We start from the raw sequence: 24,978 nt of genomic DNA, 5'->3' as shown, positions 1-24,978 counted from the left end.
CTGTGAAGCTCTGGCCTCAGTTCTCAGCTCTGATTCCTCTAGTCCGCTCCATAACATGTATCCAGTCTATCACATATCATCTCGATTCCCCTATCTGGGAAGTTCAAATGACGGCCCTGATCCGTTTGGCGTGCTGAATCTTTTCCCAGACATTTGACTAACAAATCCATTTCCTTGCTAGCCGTCATATCTAAGCCTCTATCCACATCCATTTCCAGGCTCTGTAGCTTAGTGGTTGGTCGTTGAATTGGATCATGCCTGTGGTGACCAGCTCGCGGCGAGCGAAATATCTGACGAGGTCAGTCATGTTTCTCCTACCATGAACAAGTCATGATTGTTCATGGTAGGAGTTCTGGGGTGTGTGCCTCGGTGTGGAGAGAGGAGGACTGGGATTTCTGGACCTTTCTCCAGGTGAGGGATGATTTTCTTGCTTATTTGTTGGGTAGAGATGTGTTTCTGGAGTAAACGGTGGCTGCTGAGTTGTTACTTTAGGCTACGGGGTTGAGGAGAAAAGTCAGCATTGGCTTGGCTGCACTTTATGTTGAGGTGTGGGTTTTGGATGGGGTCTAGGGACGCTGGCTCTGCGTGTAGCCGGCTGATTCCGGTTTGAGATGTCTGTTGTGGCTCTGGTGCAAACTGTACTTTATTTTGCTCTCTGGCATGTTCAGCAACATACACTTTGGAACGCTCTGTAGGGTCGAGGGGAGATCCACCTAGTTGGACTGAGTGTGGTTTGAAGCTTTTTCTCCGCAACCCCGGTCGGCTTAGCTCAGGAGGTAGAGCAGTTGTCTTGTAACTGAAAGGTTGCTAGTTCGATCCCCAGCTCCTCCTAGCTGAGTGTTGATGTGTCCCTGAGCAAGACACTTAACCCTAACTGCTCCTGACGAGCTGGCTGTTGCCTTGCATGGTTGACTCTGCCGTCGGTGTGTCAATGTGTATATTAACCGATGTAAGTCGCTTTGGATAAAAGAGTCTGCTAAATGCCCTAATTGTAATTGAAGCTAACTCTGTCACTGCCGACAACAGCTGCCGCCAAGACTTCTGCTTTGGCCATGGCTGCAGCCATTTCTTGCTGTAGCGATAACATAGTCATTTTCTTTCAAGCTGTGACTGTTCTACTTTAAGGGCCATTCCCTTCTCTGCATACCGCAGTTGTGCCTTGGCCGCCTTTGCACAAGACATGGTAGCAGCAGCCATGGTGGAAGAAGCCTTTGACCCTTTTGTAGAACATGATGCTGAGGATCTTATACATGCAGAGCCTTCTTTGCTTGCTTCCATTGTTTGCATCTAGCGTATGCTGCGTTATCTTCTGCACTGAAGCTGTCGTTTCACTGTGCTGCCCTCGATATGTATGAAGCCTTACGCTAAACACCTTCTGTTCATCACGACTCTGAAGACAGTTGTCAGTTGTCCACAGGTTTAATGATTAATAAATGGTGAAACTGAGAATAAACAGAAAGCATAATCAGATAAATTCAATATAAACATGTTGTTAACACACTGTAAACACTAAATGATGTCTAAATATGTATTATCATATATTATACTTTTAAACTGTCACTCAAAATAACGAAAATGAGAATGAACCTGACTACATCTAACAATTTGGTTACATGAGAAAATGGGTTGAGAAGAGAAGACAGTGTTCCTGCAAAATGTTGTCGTATTGAAAACCAGCCTGTTTCTTTACCATTAACCATGAGAGTTGATGGTGCATACTGATAGTGTTTGTTCGTATGGGCCAATGTAATACTAACCTGGCAGCCCTGTTCTGGGCAGTTTGTAATTTCTTTAGTTGACCTTTAGATGCAGAGGACCACACTGGTGCACAATAATCCAGGTGACAAAAAATTAACGATTTAGCCACCTGTCCCACAATATCTGTAGGGACATAAGAAAGACATTTCCTCACCATGGAGATACCACAACCCATCTTCTTCACTATGGTTTCAATGTGTTCTGCCCATGACATCTGACTATCAATTATTGTGCCCAGTAATTTTACTTATCTACCTGTTCTATAGGTTCCCCATACAAGTTCAAACTCATCTTTGGTGTAGACGTCTCAATCCCAAAATAATTGATTTGGTTTTCGAGATGTTTTATCCAATGAAAAACCTTATTTAACTCAGCTGATTAAACATTGTCCAGTTCACTGAGAGTTTTTGCAGCATAATACGATGTGGAATCATCAGCATACATCTGTACAGTTGCTTTACACAAAACTGATGGTAAATTGTTTGTAAAGATAGTATAAGTATAAGAGTGGTCACAGAGAGCTCCCTTGCGGGACCCCGCAGTCCAAGACCAGCTGCCAGTGTTATAAACCCTTTGTGTCCGGCTTGTGAGATAACTTCATAAATAGGATGGCGTTTGAACTAAATCCATAACATTCTAGTTTACCGATGAGCAGATCGTGATCTATGACATCGAATGCCGCACTGACATCAAGTTATACTGCACCAGTCACCTTTGAGTTATCCATTTCCTTGAGCCAGTCATCTGTCATTACTGTAAGGGCGGAACAAGTTGAATGGTTATGTCAGTAAGCATGTTGAAAATCTGTGTTCAAACCATTAGAGTCAAAGTATTCCTGTATTTGTGAGTAGACTGTTCTCTCCATCAGTTTAAAGTGTGCTTTCGTTCTCCAACGAAGATCCAGTATAACAGAGCATTGGATTACTGTATGTCGCTGTTGCTTGGACACAGTCAGACGCGGACAACAATCTTTTCAGCGTCTTTGCATGCCGATGACGTCAACCTCTCAGCGATAAGTTCTCCAAAACCCGCGTTAACACCAGGTAGGCGCTGTGGCTCAGGGGTAAGAGCACCTGTCTAGTCAAACTAGGATATAGGAGATTCCTGGGTTCGAATCCCAGCAGCGCCTGGTTGCCTACTTTTGAGGAAGTTGTTGATCCAACATGTCTATGACTTAATTACATCCTGTAACTCAAGTATTACAGGAAATCATCTGGTTTTGTCCACAGTGTAGGTGCCCACATCCCAAAGCCCGTCTCTCGTGGAGGATGCTTCACGGACGTGCAGTAAATACTAACAGATTCAAATCAGCAGGTTTTTTACAAGTTAAGGACATTTAGTGCAGCTCCAGCTAACAAGTTTCCAGCGGAATGCTTCAAAATCGATTCTAAAACATATTTTGTACTTAAAACACAAATGTAGGTTTAATGGTTAGTAACAGGAATATGTACACATGTGTTCCCACACAGACACCTTTAAAAGATTGATCTCTTAAGTAAGAAAAGGTACTAAGTCACGCATCAAAAGTGATCATTTGATTATTTCAAACACACTGATAAGGAGTGGCTAATCCCGACTGGTGAGTTCATTGTTCACCACTAACGGCTACTATATTCACCACCTGAAGTGATGTTGATGTATACCATTTATATATTAGTGTGGCTAATATATTACATAATATAATAATAATACTATATATTATATTTAGCGTGGTATATTCCCATTCTGTTTTAGAGCTTGTTCTGTCGTTCTTGGGTAAAGCTCCATCTAATCTAGTAACCAAATATCACCACCTAGTGGCCATAACATAACTATCATTACATCCTCCTTTCTCTGAGGTTAATCAAATGTCAAATAATAGTAGTCACTTCTGCGTGTGACTGCTTTTGAAATGTCTCTTGAGTCCTGAGCAGGCATCTGCGGTTCCTCCAGAATACCTGTCCATCCTCCGTTCTGACTGTGTACGACTTCGGACCCACGTCTTCGAGCACCACTGCTGTTCTGTTCCATGTGTGGGGCTCTTCGATTCTGACCACGTCGTGTTCTGAGAGAGGTTAGAGACTCCTGGCCGTCTTGTCGTGGTGCTTCTTCTGTGTCCACTTCAGCTGCATGTGCTTTTGTGTGGGTACTCTGTTTTTCCTCTTTCTTGGCATGTGTGGTAGTGTGTTACGCAGTTTTCGGTTCATGAGGAGCTCTGAGGGTGATGCTCCAAATCCCAGAGGAGCAGTGCAAGGTAAGGGTCTGATTTTGTCTCTGCAGCCTTTTTTAGAAGTCTTTTTACGATTTCCACTCCTTTCTCTGCCTTACCAATCACCTTTGGATAGAGAGGGCTCAATATAGTGTGTTGGAACCCATACTCCTCTGCAAACATTTGAAACTCTTGGCTGCTGTTCTGCGGACCATTGTCACTTTGGACTACCTGGGGAATGCCACATCTGCCAAATATGCTTTTAATGTGAGTTATAACAGCACTGGCAGATATGCTTTTAAGTTGTGCTACTTCAGGATAGTTTGAGTGATAATCAATCACTAAGAGAAAGTCTTTTCCATTTAAATGAAAGAGATCTGTTCCAACTTTTTGCCATGCATTGTCTGCATTTCTGGGATCAACATTGGCTCTGTGGCTTGCTTGTATCTGTGTCTTTGGCATGTATCACACTTACTAATCAGTTTCTCAATGTCTCTGTTTATACCTGGCCAGTAGACCACTTCCCGTGCTCTTGCTTCCTTCGCATTTTTCTATGCGAAGGTGCCCCTCGTGGATTCTGTTGAGCATATCTTGCCGCATAGATGCTGGGATGATTATCCTATTTTGTCTCAGCAATAGGCCATTTGCCACACTCAGTTCTGCCTTGATGGAATAGTATTGTGGGAGTGGGCCTTTTGTCCACCCTTTTTAGAGTTTTGCTGCCACTGCCTGCAGTGTCTCATCTTGTTCAGTTTCCTGTGCAATCTTCTTGAGCCCTAGTTCTGACACTGGGAGAAAAGAGACAATTAAGTTTACATGCCTTTCAAGCTCTTTTGACGATTTTGTTTGTGCCTTTCTTGATTGCGCAGCTGCTTGGGGCGGCGCGGGTGCTCCAGACAGTGCATCAGCCAGGACTATGTATTTCCCTGGCATGTAGATTAGATCCATATCATATCTTTGTAACCTCATCATCATATGTTGAATCCTGGGAGACAGGATTCATTCAGGTTATTTTTGCAGATAGAGTTGAGTGGTTGGGGATCTTTTTCTGATGTGAAAGTAGGCAGCCCATATATGTATCCATGAAACTTCTTGCATCCAAACACTAACCCTAGAGTCTCTTTTTCATTGATCTTGACGCATATGCCACTGGTCTCCAGTGGCCATCAGCAGCACTGCGCCCAATCCCTCTTTGGATGGATCTGTGGAGACTTTTGTTTTCGAGAAGGATTAAAGAAGGTAAGGACTGGTTCTCTGGTAAGTGTCTCTTTGAGCTTCTCCCATTCTTTGTTTTTTGTCAGTCCACTCAAACCCTCTGTCTTTTTGCAGCAGACCTCTGATTGTCACTGTTTTTGTGAATAGATTTGGAATAAACTTCCCGAAAAAGTTCACTATTCCCATAGCTCGCAGAACCCCTTTCTTGTCCATAGGGGCAGGCATGTCAAGAATAGCCTGTACTTTGGAGTGGTCCGGCTCTACTCCTTCTCTGGACAGCTTGTCACCTAAGAAATTGATCTCTGTGACCTCGAACTGGCATTTGCCAGTCAGAGCTCATTTCAGTTTCAGACCGCTCACCTGAATCATTTTCAGGAGATTCAGCAGCCTTTCATTATGTAGTGCTAGTGTTGAGCCCCATACTATTAAATCATCGATGTACACTCGGGTGCCCTCTAGCCCCTCTATGATCGATTCCATCACCCTATGAAAAAATTCGATTTCGGGGGCCGATTTTATGGCCCCTATGGCAATCTAAGAAAACTGTATCTCCCAAAAGGTGTGTTGAATGGGCAGTACTTGCTACGCTCAGAGTCCAGTTTCAGTTGCCAGAAACCATGAGGTGCATCAAGTTTGCTAAAATGTCTCTCCCCTGCCATTTCATTTTTGGTATCTGGTAATGCTCTCTTTAATGTTCTCATTGAGATCTTTGGGGTCTTGGCACACTCTTAACTCACCATTGGGTTTTTTCACGCATGTGATGGAGTTCACCCAGTCTGTCGGCTCCTCGATGGGCCGAATTACTCCCAGATCCATCATTCTGTCCAGCTCCTTTTAGAGTCTCTGAGCGGTGCTGGTACTCTCCGCGGCGCATGTATGACTGGCTTGGCATCACTTTTTAGTTGGATCTTATATGTGAAAGGCAGCGGCATGGCCTTTGAACATTTCTGGAAACCTGTGCACTGTATCATTTACGGAATCATTTCCTGTGTTGGTGTCTGGACACCTTTTCACTGTTGAGCTGGTAGACCCTCTTGACCAGCTCCAGGTCCTCACATGCTCTGTCTCTGAGCAACGATTTGTGGTCATCAGGAACCACTACAAACATGATGTTTTGTTTCGAGCTTTTCACATGCATTTTAAGCCGGCACACTCCCTTGGTTTCAATTGGCTGTCGTTCCGAAATTGTCGCTGGACGACTTCAATGGTAGCTCTTGGTTTAATGTGTCACGTTCCTCTTTTCCATTGTTTTTATTGAGCAGGCTCCACTGTGTCGCACAGTTATAATGTCACAATGTTTACGTAGCTGCCGCGGCGATCGACATCAGGAATACCATAAGGGTACCATAGACATCCTATATCATAGACGCAGCATGGCTGCTGGGACGCGAGAAATGCGGCCGCCATCTTGAAGTGTGGATGTGGAGCCAGGGAGCAGCATAAAGTCTGAGGGGAGATTGGAACAGAGGATGTATTTCTGCTTGGGGAACACAACAGTTTGGCATCGACAACCACCATTCGGACTTGTTATCATTGGTTGTGTCTGTGTTTCATAAGATGAGGCTGCACCACATTGCCAGACTCGCCTCTCTTGATCTTCAGAAAGGAAGCACGAGAAAGAAGCTATGCAAAACGATCCCCTTTCAGGGGGGTTCATCCCACACAGCTATTGATATTTTTTACATTCACATTGCCTTGTATACACTACATTGGTCAGTCTGCATTTACCCTGACTGCTTTTTATTGTATTTTGATTTCACTCCTAATTCATGATAATCAGGCCTAATGTGATAGATTTATTTTCCATGATAATTCTATTGTATTTTATTCTCTTATTTTTGAAACACTGTAAATGGTCAGTCTGCATTTAACCTGGCTGCTTTTAATTGTATTTTGAATTTCACTCGTTCTGGTCTGATCATTTTCCTGTATCAATTCCCACCTGCAAACTCCAGTCCATTCCATCCATCCATCCACAAATAAACATTCCATCAGCAGATTTGTATTATGATGCATTCTCATTTTAGGCAAAGTATAAGACAATACTTAGAAGTATAATTGTAACCATAATATAAATGGAGTCATTCAAGTAACAATATTCAAATACTAACATTGTTGGGTAAAACAGAATCCAGTGAAACAGATTGGTGTTTTTAGCTGATAACAAAGCGTTCAGGTGTTTATAAATGTTATATATAAACACATATATTATTTATGCTTTATTCCAAAGCAACATACATAAAAAATACATATAAAAAAATCACTAAACATAATAATTTAAGGAAAGAATGTTGTTAATACAAGTAAATACAAAATATCAATACAAAGTGTCAAGACAGAATAAACTCTCTGCTATAACAGTCTATAAGTCTATATGGTCCCTAAGATATATAGATATCTTATGTATTCATACATTGTTTATGTATAAATAGCCTAGTAATAAATTGTTTCCTTAACTTAAAAATAGCTGACCGTTTTTTTTCCCCTTCTCGGGGATTATGTTCCCAGTTTTGATCTCAGACGTCTGGTCACTTATAGCATATAAGAATATTCTATTACTGTTAAGCCAACTATGAATAATAAAACATGCCAAACCATGTGTCCTTTATCATAGCTACACGTATGATAAAAAAAACGTGTGAAAATCAGTGGTATTTAGTGAGGTATGATTAATTAAATCCGTTGACAATTCATTGCTCCTGCCAACCGGAATACGCTGAGTGGAGCGGATCACGGGCCCTGCGTCTCGTCCTGGGCTATACCGCCCCCTCACTACCGGACTGAGGCGAACCGAACCGCACCCTCCGTTGGAAATGATGAATAGTTATTAAATATTTCATCTCCAAATCTTCTCCCTCATTGAGAATGAGAGGGTCTATGAATCTGCGTCTAGGAAAGGTAGTCGTCCAAAGTGAACAGAGACCACAGACCCCTGTGACCGGTAGTGAGGATCTCCTAATTAACAATCACTGAATCTCAGTACAAAGAAGTTGTGTTTGTGTCCAGGTCTCCAGTGTGCTATGGATGAGGAGAGAGAGGAGGGGGGTCCTACCTCTAAAACAAGTCTGTCTGGGCAACATGGCTGCCAGAGCGCAAAGCTAAGAGGTAAGAAGAGGATCTCACTGTCTGTGACTGTTGTCCATCTCAGAGCTCAGCAGTGATATATCATGACACCATCATTAGCCTGAGAAAAAGCTTTGTGTGTGTTGTGTTGAAGCCCAGAGCAGCAGGAGAGAGCAGGCTCCCCTGGACCCAGCTGTGTCTCCATGAAGAGTGACCGCTCTATGGAACAACCTGTTAACTTTAAAGATGGAAATCAGTCTATTGAGAAGAGGCAAGAATTCATCAGAGATTATAAAAATAGAATCTGTCTCCAATGTAATAATCAATCAAAAGTGAATGAATCCTGGTTCTTGATTTTCTAGACGAGTCCAGCAGGAGAGAGCAGACTCCCCTGGACCCAGCTGTGTCTCCATGAAGAGTGACCGCTCTATGGAACAACCTGTTAACTTTAAAGATGGAAATCAGTCTATTGGGAAAAGGTGAGGATTTAGGGAGTGACCGGTCAGAGACTTGAAGGGAGGCTTCTTCAGCGGTGAAGGATCGGGGGAGGCGAAGGCGGGAGATGTTAAAGGGGGAGAAGGCTTCGATCCAATCTTTGGATCGGAGACTCCGATTCCAAAGATCTGGGGTCTCATTTATAAAACTGTGCGTGGAATCGTTACTAAAAGTGTACGTACGCCGAAAAGCCAAGTTTTGCGTGCGTCAAAAAATATTCAGACTTATAAAACCCCGCGTACTCACACCTCTAAGCAATCTTTGCTTTATAAATCACAGAGTGCCTACAAGTGTGCGCAGCTGAATCAGCTTCACGTTCCGCCCTGTACACGCCCCTTTTTAACCATAAATGGCCAATGCAAACGACCTCATGAATGCGATCTGCATATAAAACAGACTCAGATGCAAGTATTATGTCTTGTCGGAAGTGGAGACACTTGTGGGTGAGGTGGAGGCCCGAAAAGTAGTTTTGTTCGGCGGCCATGGGATTGGGATCACTAACAACAAAAAGCAGAGTGAGTGGCAACATGTTGCTGCAGCAGTGAACTCTGTCAGTGGCACGGAGTGCACAGTCCCAGAATTAAAATTAGAATTAGAAGTGGTCTGACATAAAAGGTACATATTTTTATGTACCAATAAATCATTATGGTCCCTGAAGACCCTCTCCCTCCGAATCCTGCCATTTGCATGGTCCTCCAGCAGTGCCAGGGTGCAGCATTACGCACGGGGCTCACCGCTGTACTTATTGGGTTACGGTAATAAGACTGAACGAGAACACCTTGGATAATCAGTTTGTAATCACCCACGTAAAATGTTCTTGAACATAACCCCTTTTTAATGCCTGATTTGTCATGAAAAGCATCAAGAGGAACGGACAATAATATAACGATTGTGATGAGGAGTATGTGGCTTGGTTTTCCACACTTGGGATTTAATTGACATTTGATTATGTGTTTAGTGTCACATAAAAATATTATGTTATTGACACATGTTGGACAGATGCTTTATTCTATGCAGTCGCGCCGTCAGTGGACAGTATGGAGTGTCTGGATTAAATATAGAGGGTTTTAGATTTTGAATTTTCATTTCGATTCTAAGGAGATGTTTCTGGAGTTATAACTGAGTTATAACTAATAACACAGTTGACTTAAATTATTCTGATTACATAGATTTAACGCATGATACGGGTTGAAATTAAACTTATGAAGGGCGATGATAAAACATAATCGTTCTTCTCACTCTACATTTCTTCAGTCTGACTTCAGTTCACCACCACACCGTCTGTGTCGCCAATTCTCCTTTTCCTCCAAACCATGCGTACGCATGGGTCAGAGTTTGCTTAGGGCTGCGCACATTCTCCCGTCAAGTTAGTTTTTTATAGATCACAAACTTGGCGTGAAAAGTCATGTACGCCACTTTAAGCCCCGATTTGTGCATACGCAACGGTTATAAATGAGAGCCCTGTTGATTTCTGATTTATGCCGCTTTCTTTACTTTTTTTATGAGGTCCTGAATCCGATTCAGGTGGGATCTCTCACAATGCGACCTCACTTTGACCCAACTCTAGATCGACATTCATCATATTGGTCACATTCAAAACAATGTGAACACCAAACCAAAAGATCTGTTGGAGCAATACATCTGAATTGAGCATTAAGGCTTTCAGTTCCCCAGATATGAAAAGTGCATTCGTTCTGTACTGGTTTTGATAAATATATCCTGTGTGTGTGTGTGTGTGTGTGTGTGTTTTCTCTCCAGACAACACCAGAGGTCAAAGGTTACCAGTGCTCAGTCTGTACAGCAGCATCAAACAGAGCTGATCAAGGTGTGTAAATCTCCAACAGGATAATTGACTTTAGGCAAGGCAAGGCAAGGCAGCTCTATTTATATAGCACTTTTCATACACAAGGCAGACTCAAAGTGCTTCACATATAAACATTGTCACACAACTAGAAAATGCATTTCCTGCAGAAGATGCGGTGAGTGCTGTAGTACAAAGTGAGGTTGAAAATATTTTTTAATGAAGCCACATAGATTAAGACAAAGAAATGTTAAGTGGCTTAAATCAAGTGAAGGGATTTGAACAAAAGTCTAAATGGAGTAAACAATGTTTACATGCGCACCATTTAAGAAAATGTAAATGGTTGGAAACAAATAAAGTGACAGCTAAATGAAAAGCGCAAAGCATTAAAAAAAATGCAGAAATGTAAAATGAATTGAACTGAAGAATCTGAAAGGTCAAATGTATTGCCCTGCACTGCTGGTGTGTGTGTGTGTGTGTGTGTGTGTGTGTGTGTGTGTGTGTGTGTGTGTGTGTGTGTGTGTGTGTGTGTGTGTGTGTGTGTGTGTCTTAAAGAGAATAGCGAGCCGGTGCGTGATTAAAAGTAGCCCAATAGAGCGGGGAAAACCGCCCAATCTGGCAACACTGCCTGAACATCCTCCAAAAGTAGCCCAATCAGGCGGGAAAACACACCCAATCTGGCAACACTGCTGAACGTCCTCACGCTCCAGCGTCAACGTAAATCAATGAGACCAACTGAAAATGAAGCCGGTGTAAAAACTAAAACTGTGATTCTGAAGAAAGTATAAATATAAGATATTATGAAGATACAAGTGTGTAGATTTGTTAAATGGTTTGAACGAAGGTAAACGGTTGAAAAATTATTGAGTTACGATGTCTTCAGAAGTAGGACTGTCAGAATGGGCAGATTTCTTCAATGAAAACAGCTGAAAACGAAGCCGGTATGAAACTAAAACTGTGATTCTGAAGAAAGTTTAAATGATATCGAAATTCCGTTTTGATATTATTGAAGATACGTGTGTAGATTTGTTAAATGGTTTGAACGAAGATAAACAGTTGAAAATTGATTTAGCTAGCTCCGCCGTCCTCCCATCGACTCCCATGTTAAAGAAAAGATAGTATTTTAAAAGTAGAACATCTTAAAAGGTATGAAATATTTAAAAAATCTGAAAAGAAGCGCGCGATTCCAAGCTAATATGATCATTTTAATATTTGAATGGAGTCTCTAGGTGAAAATGGAGGAGGATAGGTCGAGATAGGAGATAGGTCCCAAAGTTTGTAGGGAATAATAAAGAAAGAAAGAAAGTAAGAATAAAACTTAAGAAGAACATTAGTTGAGCGCTGCATGCGGCACTTACCTAGCCTGGTCCCACCAGACTCTTGTACTTCATTCCATTTGCACAGAGAGTCTGGACCTACTCAATTGACAAACATTAACTCACTTGAAGGCGGGAGTCTGTTGAAGTTTAAAACTATTGGATCTGCCCAGTGCCACTCTGGATCTGCCATAACCAATCGCTAACGTTTGGCCGGGAATCACGTTGCGCGCAGGCTGTAAACAAACCAAACACTGTGCGTGAAGATGTCCGTCAACAAGAGCTGACCTAAACGTCATTGTTCTTCGCTCCACTTCCTCTGTTCGCTGATTGTACGCAGAAAATTTGGACGGAGAAAACCAACTAACATACCGCAGACCCGACCTAGTACTGAAGGGAAATCAAAATTTAGCGAAATTACTTAGGCGGGTTTGAGCCAGGCTAGCACTCACCTAATAAAATAAAATAATAGATAAGTAAAAGAAAACATATGCAAAAAATGAGTAAAATAGATTAGCATTTTAGAAAGTGCAATGTATTTAAGATCAGATCTCTGGTACCCACGTCAGGACTCCAACCCGACCTAAAGGAACTTGGTCCTTTCTCTGGGACTCCAACCCGGATTCTAGGACTCTAACCCAGACAGAACTCGGGCCTCAAACCCTTCAAAGTTACCCACGTCAGGACTCCAACCCGACCTAAAGGAATTTGATCCTTTCTCTGGGACTCCAACCCGACCTAAGAATCTTGGTCCTTTCTCTGGGACTCAAACCTGACCTAAAGGAACTTGGTCCTTTCTCTGGGACTCCAAGCCAGATTCTAGGACTCTAACCCAGACAGAAGTTGGGTCTCAAACCCTTATCCTTTCTCTCTGGTATCAGATCATGTATCTTTCTGGTAAAATTAGGTTATAAAGGCAAAGTTAAAAAGACATTTTAGTAATAAAATAGAAAAAAAAGGCAAAGTATGCAATGTATTTAACATTTAGCAGAAAGCTAAAGCGAACATAAAAGTCTTCAGTCTTGTTTTAAAGGTGGTCAGAGGTAGGGCAAGTCTTGAATCCTCAGGGAGTTTATTCCAGCAATTTGTTGCATAGTAACTGAATCCTGCTTTCCCATGTTTCGTGTTAACTCTGGGGATAATTAACAGATTGGTCTCAGAAGATCTTAGTGGTCTAGAAGGCTTATGTAGTGGAAGCATATCAGTAAAATATTTTGGCCCTAAACCATGTAGGGATGTATGGTTAGCAACATGATTTTAAAATCAAGTCTCTGAACTACAGGAAGCCAATATAATGATTTGGTCTTTGTTAGAACTCTAGCAGCAGCATTCTGAAGTTTCCTTAGAGGTTTTTTTGGGAGACCTGTAAGGAGACCATTTCAGTAATAAAGCTTACTAGTGATAAAGGCATGTACACGTTTTTGTAAGTCTTCAGTGGACATGAGCCCTCTAAGTCTTGCTACATTTTGAAGGTGATAATATGAAATTTTGTAACTGATTTGATGTGACTGTCGAAATGTAACTTTCTGAATCAATGATAACCCCTAGATTTCTGGCTTTGATTGAGGTTTTCAGGGACAGAGAGTGAAGGTGTTGGGTTACTTTAAGCCTTTCCGTTTTAGCACCAAATACAATTATCTCGGTTTTGTCCTCATTTAGTTGAAGGAAATTTCGGCACATCCAGTCTGTCACTTGCTTAATGCACGGCACAGCAGATGTATGGGCCGATAGTCATTTGGTGATAGCGATACATAGATTTGCTTGTCATCAGCATAGCAATGATGGTCAATATTGTTATTTTGCATGACTGTCCTAGTGGGAGCATGTAGATGTTGAATAAAAAGATTCCTAAGATCGAACCTTGTGGAACTCCACATGTCACGTTGGTCGATTCTGATACAAAGTCGCCAATGGAAACAAAGTAGTTCCTATTTTGTAGGTAGGACCTGAACAAATTTTGCACTAAAGGAAAATTACAAAGCATCTCTTGTGGTGCTAATAGTCTCAAGGATTCCCTCTTTAGACCAGTGGGACATGAATCTAGGACAGATGCTTCTGATGTCCTCATTTAGTTCAGAGTAAAGTTCTCCTTGATATTTGTTCTGTTCCAGAGGGCTGAGGAGAACACACACGCTTTTCTAGACAAGGAGCTGAAGAAGCTCTGGAGGGTTCTCTACCCAGATTACCCACAATGCTCAGAGAGCCAGAGGGAGGAGGAGCAGGAGGTGGATGGTAAGAAGGAGGAGCAGAGGAGGTGGGCCGTAGAGGGAGTGGTAGACATCACAAAGTTCTGCCTGATGGAGATGAACCAGGACGAACTGGTTGACACACTGTTGAGCGGTAAGAGACTCTTATTTTGTTATTTGTTGTTATTTATTATTGTTAATTTATTTATTTTGTTACTTTTATTTTAAAACTGAATATACTGTTATTTTTAAAGGGTAGAAATAGACTCTGAGGTTTAATGGTTTGTTCCATATATGGAGGATTATTGTGGGTGCATCAGGTAAAATGGATTGAACCAGATAGGTATTGTCAGTGTCATGGCATCAGTTTAAATGGTTTAATCCAGATGTGTCAGGTTATTGTTGGGGTTTCAGTTTAAATGGATTGATCCAGATATTAACTTTTTGAATCTGTAACATGAATTCCTTGTCACAACCAACTTCTTCAACCACAAGTAACGATGCCACTAAATAACCATTTTACAGGAAGTATTGAAATGTGTCTAATTATGTCACAATGCACTAACTGATGTCTTCTGTTGTTTTGTCGGTTAGGAGCTGTTGCTGTTGGGTGCCAACATAAAATCAAGTCTCATCTGAGGGAGAAGTTCAGGAATGAGTATCAGGGAATCGCTAAAGCAGGACAGCCAACCGGTCTGAATGACTTCTACACAGAGCTCTTCATCACAGTGAGAGGCAGTGGAGAGGTCAACCAGGAACATGAGGTCAGACTGATTGAAACAGCTTCCAGGAAACCAGCCAAGGAGGAAACACCGATAAAATGTGAAGACATCTTTAAACCCTTACCTGGAAAAGATCAACCAATCAGAACAATAATGACAACTGGAGTGGCCGGCATTGGTAAAACCGTCTTAACACACAAGTTCACTGTGGACTGGGCTGAAGGTAAAGCCAACCACGACATACACTTCGCATTTCTCTTGACTTTCAGAGAGCTGAATTTACTGAAAGGGAAAGAGTTTAGCTTTGTGAAACTTCTTCAACACTTCTTTATTGAAACAAAAGAAGCAGCTATCTGCAGATACGACCGGTTCCAAGTTGTCTTCATCTTGGATGGTCTGGACGAGTGCCGACTGCCTCTGGACTTCCAGAACAACCAGATCTGGACTGATGTCACAGAGTCCACGGCGGTGGGCGTGCTGCTGACAAACCTCATCAGGGGCGACCTGCTCCCCTCCGCTCGCATCTGGATAACCACACGCCCTGGGGCAGCCCATCAGATCCCTGCTGAGTGTGTTGACATGGTGACAGAGGTGAGAGGCTTCAACGACTCACAGAAGGAGGAGTACTTCAGGAAGAGATTCAGAGATAATACGCTGTCCAACAAAATAATGTCCCACGTCAAGAAATCACGAAGCCTCCACATCATGTGTCACATCCCAGTCTTCTGTTGGATCAGTGCAACAGTTCTGGAGGACTTCTTCCAACCATCCCAGAGAGGAAAAGAGATACCCAAGACCGTGACTCAGATGTACATCCACTTCCTGAGGGTTCAGTCCATACAGGGGGGCAGAAAGTACCATGGGAGAGCTGAAACAGATCTAGACTGGAGTTCATACAGCAGGGAGATTTGTCTTGGAAAACTGGCTTTTATCCAGCTGGAGAAAGGCTACCTGATCTTCTATGACGTAGACCTGGAAGAGTGTGGCATCGATATGAGTCATTCGTGGTGAACGCTAAAAGATAGGTCTTATCATAACCCTAAAAGTACATATCAAACAATAAATTACAATGCATGAGTTCAAAGCTGCACGGGTATATTGATTATTTTTTAATTATTATTATTACTGACAACAGTTAGCTGAACATTATAGGGTCCCGTCCTTCTACTCCCTTTTTTCTCAGTTAAACACAGAAATCAACCACATTTGTACATTTTTTATGTGTGAAATTAAGCAAAAAAATATGCTTTCTTTCTCCGGTAACGCCCTTCTTCTTCGTCGTTTCTTCTATTTGTCTCTAGCTCATGCTCCAATCATTCATCAGTCGATGCTTCGGATGTTGTGAATGCAACGGAATATATGATGCATCGTTGCAGCAACATTTAAGATGATTGCGATGAGTTCTGCCCGTTCTGCCTCCATGCTGTCTGTGGTCAATCCAAAACAAACTAGAGTGACAGCGACCGCACCTATCCGGCCTCTTGCAAACTTAGACCCTATGTCATATCTCGCCCCTTGCAAGCCCACCCCCCTTAACCTCCGTTGATACTACTGTTGTCTAAACCACATTGATGTCCGCATATAAAGCATCAAATGTGAATCACCCTCAGGGTCGAATCTCCTGATATACAAATGCGGCGAAAATACGGAGGACGTGTGAAAACGGCTTATAAGGAGAAAATGATTATGCTTGCATCATTACGTAAGAGGTGAACCAAAATGTTATACGCTGTAACATTATGGACAAATTGTTACTATGTTATGTGACATTATAGCTATGGGTTTACTGAACGTTGAATAAACATCAGGATCTAATGTATTGAAAAGTATATATTGGTTAAATTATTAAAACATTTATATTTAAAGATTTCCACAAAATTCCCCTCATTATTATTATTACTTTTGTTTCTAACATGTTCTGTTGATTTTGTATGAAGGCTGAATGGCTGTCACCTGTCAGAGAGATGCTGTGAAGTTCTGGCCTCAGTTCTCAGCTCCAACTCCTGTAGTCTGAGAGAGCTGGACCTGAGTACCAATGATCTGCAGGATTCAGGAGTGAAGATGCTCTCTGCTGGACTGGGGAGTCCACACTGTACACTGGAAACTCTCAGGTCAGTTTTACTCAATGGTCAAACAGTCCAACCACAAGTTCTATATCAGATAAAAAGCAGGGTGAAATACAGGGGGTCTTGGGGGGGTCTGGGACCCTTAGTTTGACACTTAAGGCCCCCTGAAAGCCTCAATAGGACAATTTTAGAAGGTCTCTTGAAAAATATATTTTTAGAATGATTTGAAATTGCAATTTTCGCACAATGTATTTTAAAAGCTTACTATTTTCAAATTCAATTTTTAAACGGGTTAATATTTCTTCACAAACATGAATAGGCTACATACAAATATTGTTATATTGTGTAACCAGGGTGAAGAGACAACTCATAAAATCTATTTTTATAATAAAATAATAAACAAGGAGAGCCAAGAAATAGTAATTGTTTACAATAATTAAATACAGCTTTATTCAAATGTAGAACTATAAGTATAAATAACCAATTGTTGAAATGTAGGAAACATTCATGAATATTCGTTCATTATTAATGAAAGTTAACTCACTATTTAAAAAAATGTCAACCTTGTTCAGTACATTTGGTTGTATGGACACTATTTGGGTTTAACCAATAGTATGTGTTGATTTAGAGACCTCCGGGTCATTTTGTGAAGGGAGAGAGGTCACGAGCGAGCAGGAAAAAGGAAAGAGAGTACTTTATTCGCTTTAGAGATCACCCAGCTATATTATCTTGAAATATTTACTTATTAGTTGTTTGATAGTTGATGGTGATTGTTCTTCTCAAAACCCAATGTGCATAATATAAGAATATAACTTCTAATAACAAACAGAACATCTCTTCAGATGTACTAATATTATGCATAACAATACAAAACATGATAAACATAATACTACACTAACAAGTAATATTAAAATACAATACGATTTTTAGACACTACAAAACAACTATTCAATATTATACATTTTACACCCAATATTGAATAAATATCAGGATCTAATGTAATATACTAGTCTTTGTTAGTTATATTAATTAAACATTTGTAATTATATATTTAATCACAATTCTTTCATTGTTATTATTATTATTATTTTTGTTTTATTATTATTATTTTTAACATAATTTCCAACATGTTCTGTTGAATTTGTGTGAAGGCTGAATGGCTGCCGTTTGTCAGTGAGATGCTGTGAGGATCTGGCCTCAATTCTCAGCTCCAACTCCTCTAGTCTGAGAGAGCTGGACCTGAGTACCAATGACCTGCAGGATTCAGGAGTGAAGATGCTCTCTGCTGGACTGGGGAGTCCACACTGTACACTGGAAACTCTCAGGTCAGTTTTACTGGTCAAACAGTCCAACCACAAGTTCAAAATCAGAAAAAAAAAGCAGGGTGAAATACAGGGGTCTTGGGGGGGTCTAAGACCCGGAGTTGGACATTTAGGCCCCATGAAAGCCTCAATAGGATCACTTTAGAGGGTCTCTGAACATTGTTTTATTAATGATTTGATGTTGCAATTTTCGCAACAATATATTTTAAAAGCTTACTATTTTCAGGATTCATTTTTAAAACGGGTTAATATTTCTTCACAAACATGAATAGGCTGCATACAAATATTGTTATATTGTGTAACCAGGGTGAAGAGACAACTCATAAAAGCTCTATTTATAATAAAATAATAAACAAGGAGAGCCAAGAAATAGTAATTGTTTACAATAATTAAATACAGCTTTATTCAAATGTAGAGCTATAAGTATAAATAACCAATTGTTGAAATATAGGAAACATTCATGAATATTCGTTCATTATTAATAAAAGTTAACTCACTATTTAAAAAAATGTCAACCTTGTTCAGTACATTTGGTTGTATGAACACTATTTAGGTTTAACCAATAGTATGTGTTGATTTAGAGACCTCCGGGTCATTTTGTGAAGGGAGAGAGGTCACGAGCGAGCAGGAAAAAGGAAAGAGAGTACTTTATTCGCTTTAGAGATCACCCAGCTATATTATCTTGAAATATTTACTTATTAGTTGTTTGATGGTTGATGGTGATTGTTCTTCTCAAAACACAATGTGCACAATATTGGAATATAACTTTTAATAACAAACAGAACATCTCTTTAGATGTACTAATATTATGCATAACAATACAAAACATGATATACATAGTACTACACTAACAAGTAATATTAATATACAAAACGATTTTTAAACTCTACAAAACAACTATTAATATTATACATTTTACAATGTTTACAAATGTAATAGACTAGTATTTATTAGTTAAATTAATAAAACATTTCTAATTATATATTTAAACACAATTCTTTCATTATTATTATTATTATTATTATTATTATTATTATTTTTGTTTATTATTATTATTTTTAACACAATTTCTATCATTTTCTGTTGATTTTGTGTGAAGTCTGAATGGCTGTCGTTTGTCAGAGAGATGCTGTGAGGATCTGGCCTCAGTTCTCAGCTCCAACTCCTGTAGTCTGAGAGAGCTGGACCTGAGTACCAATGATCTGCAGGATTCAGGAGTGAAGATGCTCTCTGGTGGACTGGGGAGTCCACACTGTACACTGGAAACTCTCAGGTCAGTTTTACTCAATGGTCAAACAGTCCAACCACAAGTTATTTACCTATTAGTTGTTTGATGGTTAATGGTGATTGTTCTTCTCAAATCACAATGTGCTAATATTGAAATATAAATTATAATAATAAACAGAACATCTCTGTAGATGTACTAATATTATGCATAACAATGCAAAACATAATGTACATAATACTACACTAACAAGTACTATTAATCTAGAAAACAAACTTTAAACCCTACAAAACAACTATTATATGATACATTTTACACCCAATATTGAATTAACATCAATATCTAATGTATTGTCTAATATTTATTAGTTATATTAATAAAACATTTCTAATTAAAGACTTCAACACACTTCCTTCATTCCGTTAAAAGTTAAAGATTAAAATTAATGTTATTTTAATCACAGTTCCTAAAATGTTCTGTTTATTTTGTGTGAAGGCTCAATTACTGTCAACTGTCAGAGAGATGCTGTGAAGCTCTGGCCTCAGTTCTCAGCTCCAACTCCTGTTGTCTGAGAGAGCTGGACCTGAGTACCAATCATCTGCAAGATTCAGGAGTGAAGCTGCTCTCTGCTGGACTGGGGAGTCCACACTGTACACTGGAAACTCTCAGGTCAGTTTTACTCAATGGTCAAACAGTCCAACCACAAGTTATTTATGTGCAAACAGTTACACCACAAGTTCCATATTAGAGGACAATGAACCGATTGACACACATCCAGAAAAGTAATAATTCCTGTGTGTGTGTGTGTGTGTGTGTGTGTGTGTGTGTGTGTGTGTGTGTGTGTGTGTGTGTGTGTGTAGCTTGTCTGGCTGCCTGGTCACACAGGAAGGCTGGGCTTCTCTAGCCTCAGCTCTGAGCTCCAACCCCTCCCATCTGAGAGGGCTGGACCTGAGCTACAATCACCCAGGAGACTCAGGAGCTTCGCTGCTCTCTGCTGGACTGGAGGATCCAGGCTGGAGATTGGACACTCTCAGGTATGGAGAGGAGAGCCCACCTCTCAGGGACAATATCTCCTGCAATGATTCAACCCGTTGCTAGATGAAGTGGTTAAAAAATGCAGCTGTAACTCATGTTGTGTAGAAAGTGATGAGACAGCAGATGATGAAGGCGAATGTCTCAACAAGCTTCTTCTCTCTTTGTTCTCCACCCAGTGAGGGCCACGGTGGAGTAGGGAGGCTGAAACCAGCTCTAAAGAAGTGTAAGTGTCTGTTTAGTTTGATTCATCAAAACAAACACTAACTATACAGATGGAAAGTTCATCCAGACAGCAGGAGGTGACGTCTGTTCATTCAAATGTGTACGTGTGTTTACGCAAGTGTGTTCCGTGTTTATGTATGTCTAGTACGGTTGTGTTGTTGTTGTCGTCTGTGAATTTATAGTATGTATTGACCAGTTCTATAGTACCAACAGTTCATTTCCAGCCTGTATTTGAGCTTGGCTGGTTCAGTCAGTTTTTTAAAGGTATTTTACAATGGATGTGTATTGGAACCTTTTAAAGTCTAATATCTTGTAAAGTATTTGGACTATTCCGTAGGTATTCAATAGGAGCAATCATGTCATCCTGCCTATTTATAGGTATATAGGTATAAAATGTATGTGTAGGGTTAATATTGCGGGAGTAGATGCAGTTTATACAGTTTTCTAGGTTTCAATGTTTTGACTGGGACAGCTTCTCACAAACGCATGGGATTTTTTATTAACTTGAACTTTAATTATAAAGCACACTAGTCCACTATACTATAGAACCTAGATATTATTTTGTCTTTCTATGTTAATGTTTGTAGAGTAGATGGCACGTGAAAAAGGACAGGAATTAGAAGAAGTATTCAAAACAACAGTTCTAGTGATGATGATGTTGATGATGATGAAGAATGGTTCAGCAGCTTATCATGTCTTGTTCTTCCATGAGATGCCTGTGAACTCACACTAGACCAAAACACAGCCTTCAGACGACTCTCTCTGTCTGAGGAAACAGAAAGGGGATGTTGGTTGAAGAGGAGCAGTCTTATCCTGATCACCCAGAGAGATTTGACTTCTGGCCCCAGGTGAAGAGAGGTGTAGAGAGGCTCTGACTGGCCGCTGTTACTGGGAGGTAGAGTGGGAAGGACATGTTGTAATAGGAGTGACATACAGAGGAGGAAAGGGTGATGACAGAAGGCTTGGATGGAATAATATATCCTGGAGTCTTGTTTGTTGTAATGGTCGTTACTCTGCCTGGTACAACGGTGGTAGAACAGTCATAAGTCTCCGCCCCGCTGGGTTTAACAGAGTAGGAGTGTATCTGGACCGGCCTGCTGGCTCTTTGTCCTTCTACAGAGTGTCCCCAGATGGAGGAGGGTCCTCAGACACACTGACACACATCCACACCTTCCAGTCCTCCTTCACCCAGGAGGAACTCCAGCCTGCGTTTAGGTTATGGCATTATGGTACCTCAGTATCTCTGTGTCAGTTGTAGCCACACAATCGCACACATGCACACACGCACACACACGTATATACAAACTAGGGCTGGGCAAGTTAACGCGTTAATTATGCATTAACGCAATCTTGTTTAAACACGATTAATACAAATTGACGCATTAACGCGCAATTTCATCAGAATTTTTTTTTGTTTTTACTTCCACTTACTTTACATTTAATAACACTTGCAGTATGTGACTGCCTGATTACAATTTCAGTAAGTGACTTGTCCAACTACATACATGTAGGCATAAGATCAGTGAGCAATATAGTAAAATATCTCAAGCGGCATTTTCTTACTTCTCACACTGATCCCTCTGAGAGGCCACATAAGAACGCAGTGCCTCCAAAAGACGTTCTGCATTGTCTAAAGTTGTGTGATGTGTTTGCTAAGTCTCAGTAGTGACCTTGAACCTGGTTAGTATGCTATCCCAAACAGTTGTCATAATCGCGATCTCCAATTTATCAAGTTGAGCGTTTGCGCATTTGCCGCACTTGTGGACCAACCTTGTTCTGACAGATTTGGGAGGGGGAGTGATAGTGGTCATCTTGACTTATTTATTAACGAGTCATAAACGATTCATTTATGGTCCTTCAACAATTTCAAGCGAATGATATAACAATTTCCGAAAAATATTTTTAAAACTTGTTTCATCATTGTGCCTCCCACCCCCCCAGTCACTTGATGAGTTTACCCTTTGTGTTTATTATTCGGGCAAGGCATGACAATGAAGGATGAATGCAATAAATGTGGCATTAGATAAAACAATATGCCCTTAAGAAATAAATGTGATATTAAATACATGTTGCATTATGAAATAAATGTGGCATTAACTAAAGAAATGTGGCATTATTTAATAAACGTCCCCTGAAATTAATAAAAAGGTATTCATATATTTACGTAAGTAGTAACTTATTTGTTATTTTCATAGCCATATCTACGTATCTATTTTTTATTAAATTTGACCCACTTGGCCCTCGACGGCCCCCTGAGCCAGATCCCTACGGCGGAGCATGAGTTCTAGATGCAGACATCCACGAGCCGTGCATCAGGGGCCTGGATCTGCTGACCCGTTTGGGAGCCCGGGTCGATGCGATGGGGGCGGCCATCACCCTGGTGCCTCGGCGTGGAGACCGTGGCGCTCCACGGGAAGGCCGTTGTCCGGAAGCCCAGGCCACGCAACCCTGAGACTGCCACCCTTCTCCTGCGTGTTCCGCGACTGTGTGTTGTTTAACTAAAGACAACTCTCGGGGTCGGGCTGTACAGGGCACGAGAGCTGCCAACTGCCTTGAACCTGGTGTCCCAGTGGTCATACATGATAACTGGGAGGCGGGGGGATTCTGAACAAAAATTAAGCTCATTGCTCCACATGTTTGAATTTTTTTTGTGTTTTGCGTTGTGTAATAAAATATATATTTAGGAATATACTATATACAGAATATAGCCTACCCTGCCTATAGCCCATCAAAACCCCAAATGAGCATAAAAAACGCCACGAGCAGTTTAACTGAAACATCAACTACAATCACAGAATGAAGGTTAAAACAATAAAATACACATATTGTTGAATTGTTACAAAAACGCATTTTAATGCCAAAAACAAGCTTAATATTTAATTTTGTGTAATATAAGGATTCTGATACAAGAAGGTTTAAGAGCCAGGGTGATCGATCGAAAGATGGTTTCAAATCCAAAGATAGAACCCTTCCCAACATACTAAATATTTTATTCAATCAACAAACACTTACAGGGCCTTGCAGGATTAGGTTGACAGCCATTTCCGATCACGGTTGATTTAGGGCAGGCTCCCAGTCGTCTTAGGTCCTGAACCAAACCCGTCAAGTGTCCAAAGGTTTGATACCTGGTTCTCAACATCAGATAGCAGTCGATGGAGCTACGTCGCTTCACTTAAAAACATTAAGTCTTTACGAGAGTGAGAGGAATTATTAGATTAAGCCAGTTAGAGAGCTGCAGCTTGGTAAAAAGCGCCCGAACAGTGACATACGTCTCTAGTTGTGGACGGTGACATCAACCCTGGTTGGCTTTTCATTAATTCTATGACCATTTGTATTTGGAGAAACCAGCTGAAAAAGGGGGCTCCTTTGGGTGGGTTAAGATGACCGGACCTCTGTGAAATACTGCCCATCCACTGGGATTTCAAACGGTTCCCAATACCATAACTTATAAAGTTGGTAAATGAATGCATCAGCGGATAATTTTAAACCATAGAAACGTGACAACATACGCAAACTAGTGTTTTTTTTAATTATTATTGTAATGACTGATTGTTACAAAACTGTTCAACTAAGGGAACCACCATGAATAGCCTTTCATAACGTAATGTGTAAAACGGGGCATCAATTTAATACATAGAATAATCAAAAAGCATCTGACAAACCGAAAGTCATGTTCGGAAACTGCCACGGAACACCACAGCAGGCCCGAGGTCCAGAACTCAAGAGCCATAGTTGGCCTCGTCGAAGGCCTTGCGGGCCCGCTTCAGCTCCTCGTTCATGGTCAGCAGGTCCTTCACTCGGGCGAACTTGCGGGGGTCCTTGCGGATCAGGAACACGATGTCCTCCACCTGGACGCGGCCCTGGCGGCCGATGGACATGGCCTTGTGGGTCATCTCAGTGACGAACTCGATCACCAGGTCCTCCAGGATGTCCACGGACTCCGTGTAGGGGTTCTGGTCGTCCCCGAAGCCGTACATCATACAGCGGAGCTCCTTGGAGAACAGCCTCTTCCTCTTCCCGTGGCCCCCCGCCTCCAGCCCGCCTCCGCCGTCCTCAGCCTCCTCATCGTAGCCTGCCTCGTCCTCCTCATCTGCCATCTGGACCCTGCTGCACCCCCGGGGGAGAAACCCCACGTCAATGACTGCATCAGCGGGTGGCTACCTGTCTAAGCAGGAGCTACACATGAACGGAAACAGTGAAATAAAAGCAGTAATTGTGGAACAACGTTACCTTTTATGTGATACTGTGGAGCCGAGGTCCGGCCACAACAAACACCGCCACACTTCCGCTTGGGTTCTTCTTCTACCGGAAACTGCGACGCAGCAGCTCCCTCTGGTGGCTGTCTTTAGATTCGGGTTTACTTT

The 24,978-nt window shown here is 41.3% G+C and overlaps 2 protein-coding genes across 13 annotated transcripts in view; one reads left to right on the top strand and one right to left on the bottom strand.

The window, feature by feature from the left end:
* Positions 1-21,596, top strand: part of LOC307079185 (NLR family CARD domain-containing protein 3-like) — a 56,403-nt gene extending 34,807 nt beyond the window's left edge. For 4 of the 11 annotated variants that reach the window (XM_079741322.1, XM_079741321.1, XM_079741320.1 and 1 more), the window contains 7 exons: positions 16,682-16,855; positions 17,962-18,135; positions 19,232-19,405; positions 19,853-20,026; positions 20,218-20,391; positions 20,569-20,615; positions 21,327-21,596. In XM_079741322.1, the coding sequence (XP_079597448.1) occupies positions 16,682-16,855; positions 17,962-18,135; positions 19,232-19,405; positions 19,853-20,026; positions 20,218-20,391; positions 20,569-20,615; positions 21,327-21,466 (1,057 nt within the window). In that variant the 3' untranslated portion in view covers positions 21,467-21,596. Of the gene's footprint in view, positions 1-218; positions 3,812-5,106; positions 5,186-8,167; positions 8,267-8,378; positions 8,424-8,586; positions 8,603-16,681; positions 16,856-17,961; positions 18,136-19,231; positions 19,406-19,852; positions 20,027-20,217; positions 20,392-20,568; positions 20,616-21,326 lie in introns of those variants that run through there. The other 7 variants (XR_013812029.1, XR_013812032.1, XR_013812033.1 and 4 more) reach the window with 7 other exon arrangements.
* Positions 21,597-23,459: 1,863 nt separating this feature from the next.
* Positions 23,460-24,908, bottom strand: taf13 (TATA-box binding protein associated factor 13). Of its 2 annotated transcripts, none has more exons than XM_079740900.1 (2): positions 24,845-24,908; positions 23,460-24,718 (listed from the first exon to the last, which is right to left on the bottom strand). In XM_079740900.1, exon 2 carries the CDS (start codon positions 24,709-24,711, stop codon positions 24,334-24,336), a length of 378 nt encoding a protein of 125 aa, XP_079597026.1. In that variant the 5' UTR covers positions 24,712-24,718; positions 24,845-24,908; the 3' UTR covers positions 23,460-24,333. The 2 variants fall into 2 exon arrangements, with proteins under 2 accessions (XP_079597026.1, XP_079597025.1); XM_079740899.1 differs by having other exon boundaries at positions 23,461-24,721.
* Positions 24,909-24,978: the final 70 nt, after the last annotated feature.

The sequence above is a fragment of the Pollachius pollachius genome (assembly GCF_949987615.1).
Source record: "Pollachius pollachius genome assembly, chromosome: 8".
NCBI lineage: Eukaryota > Metazoa > Chordata > Actinopteri > Gadiformes > Gadidae > Pollachius > Pollachius pollachius.
Note: the sequence above shows the minus strand (reverse complement) of the source record. Positions and strands in the feature narration are given on the sequence as shown.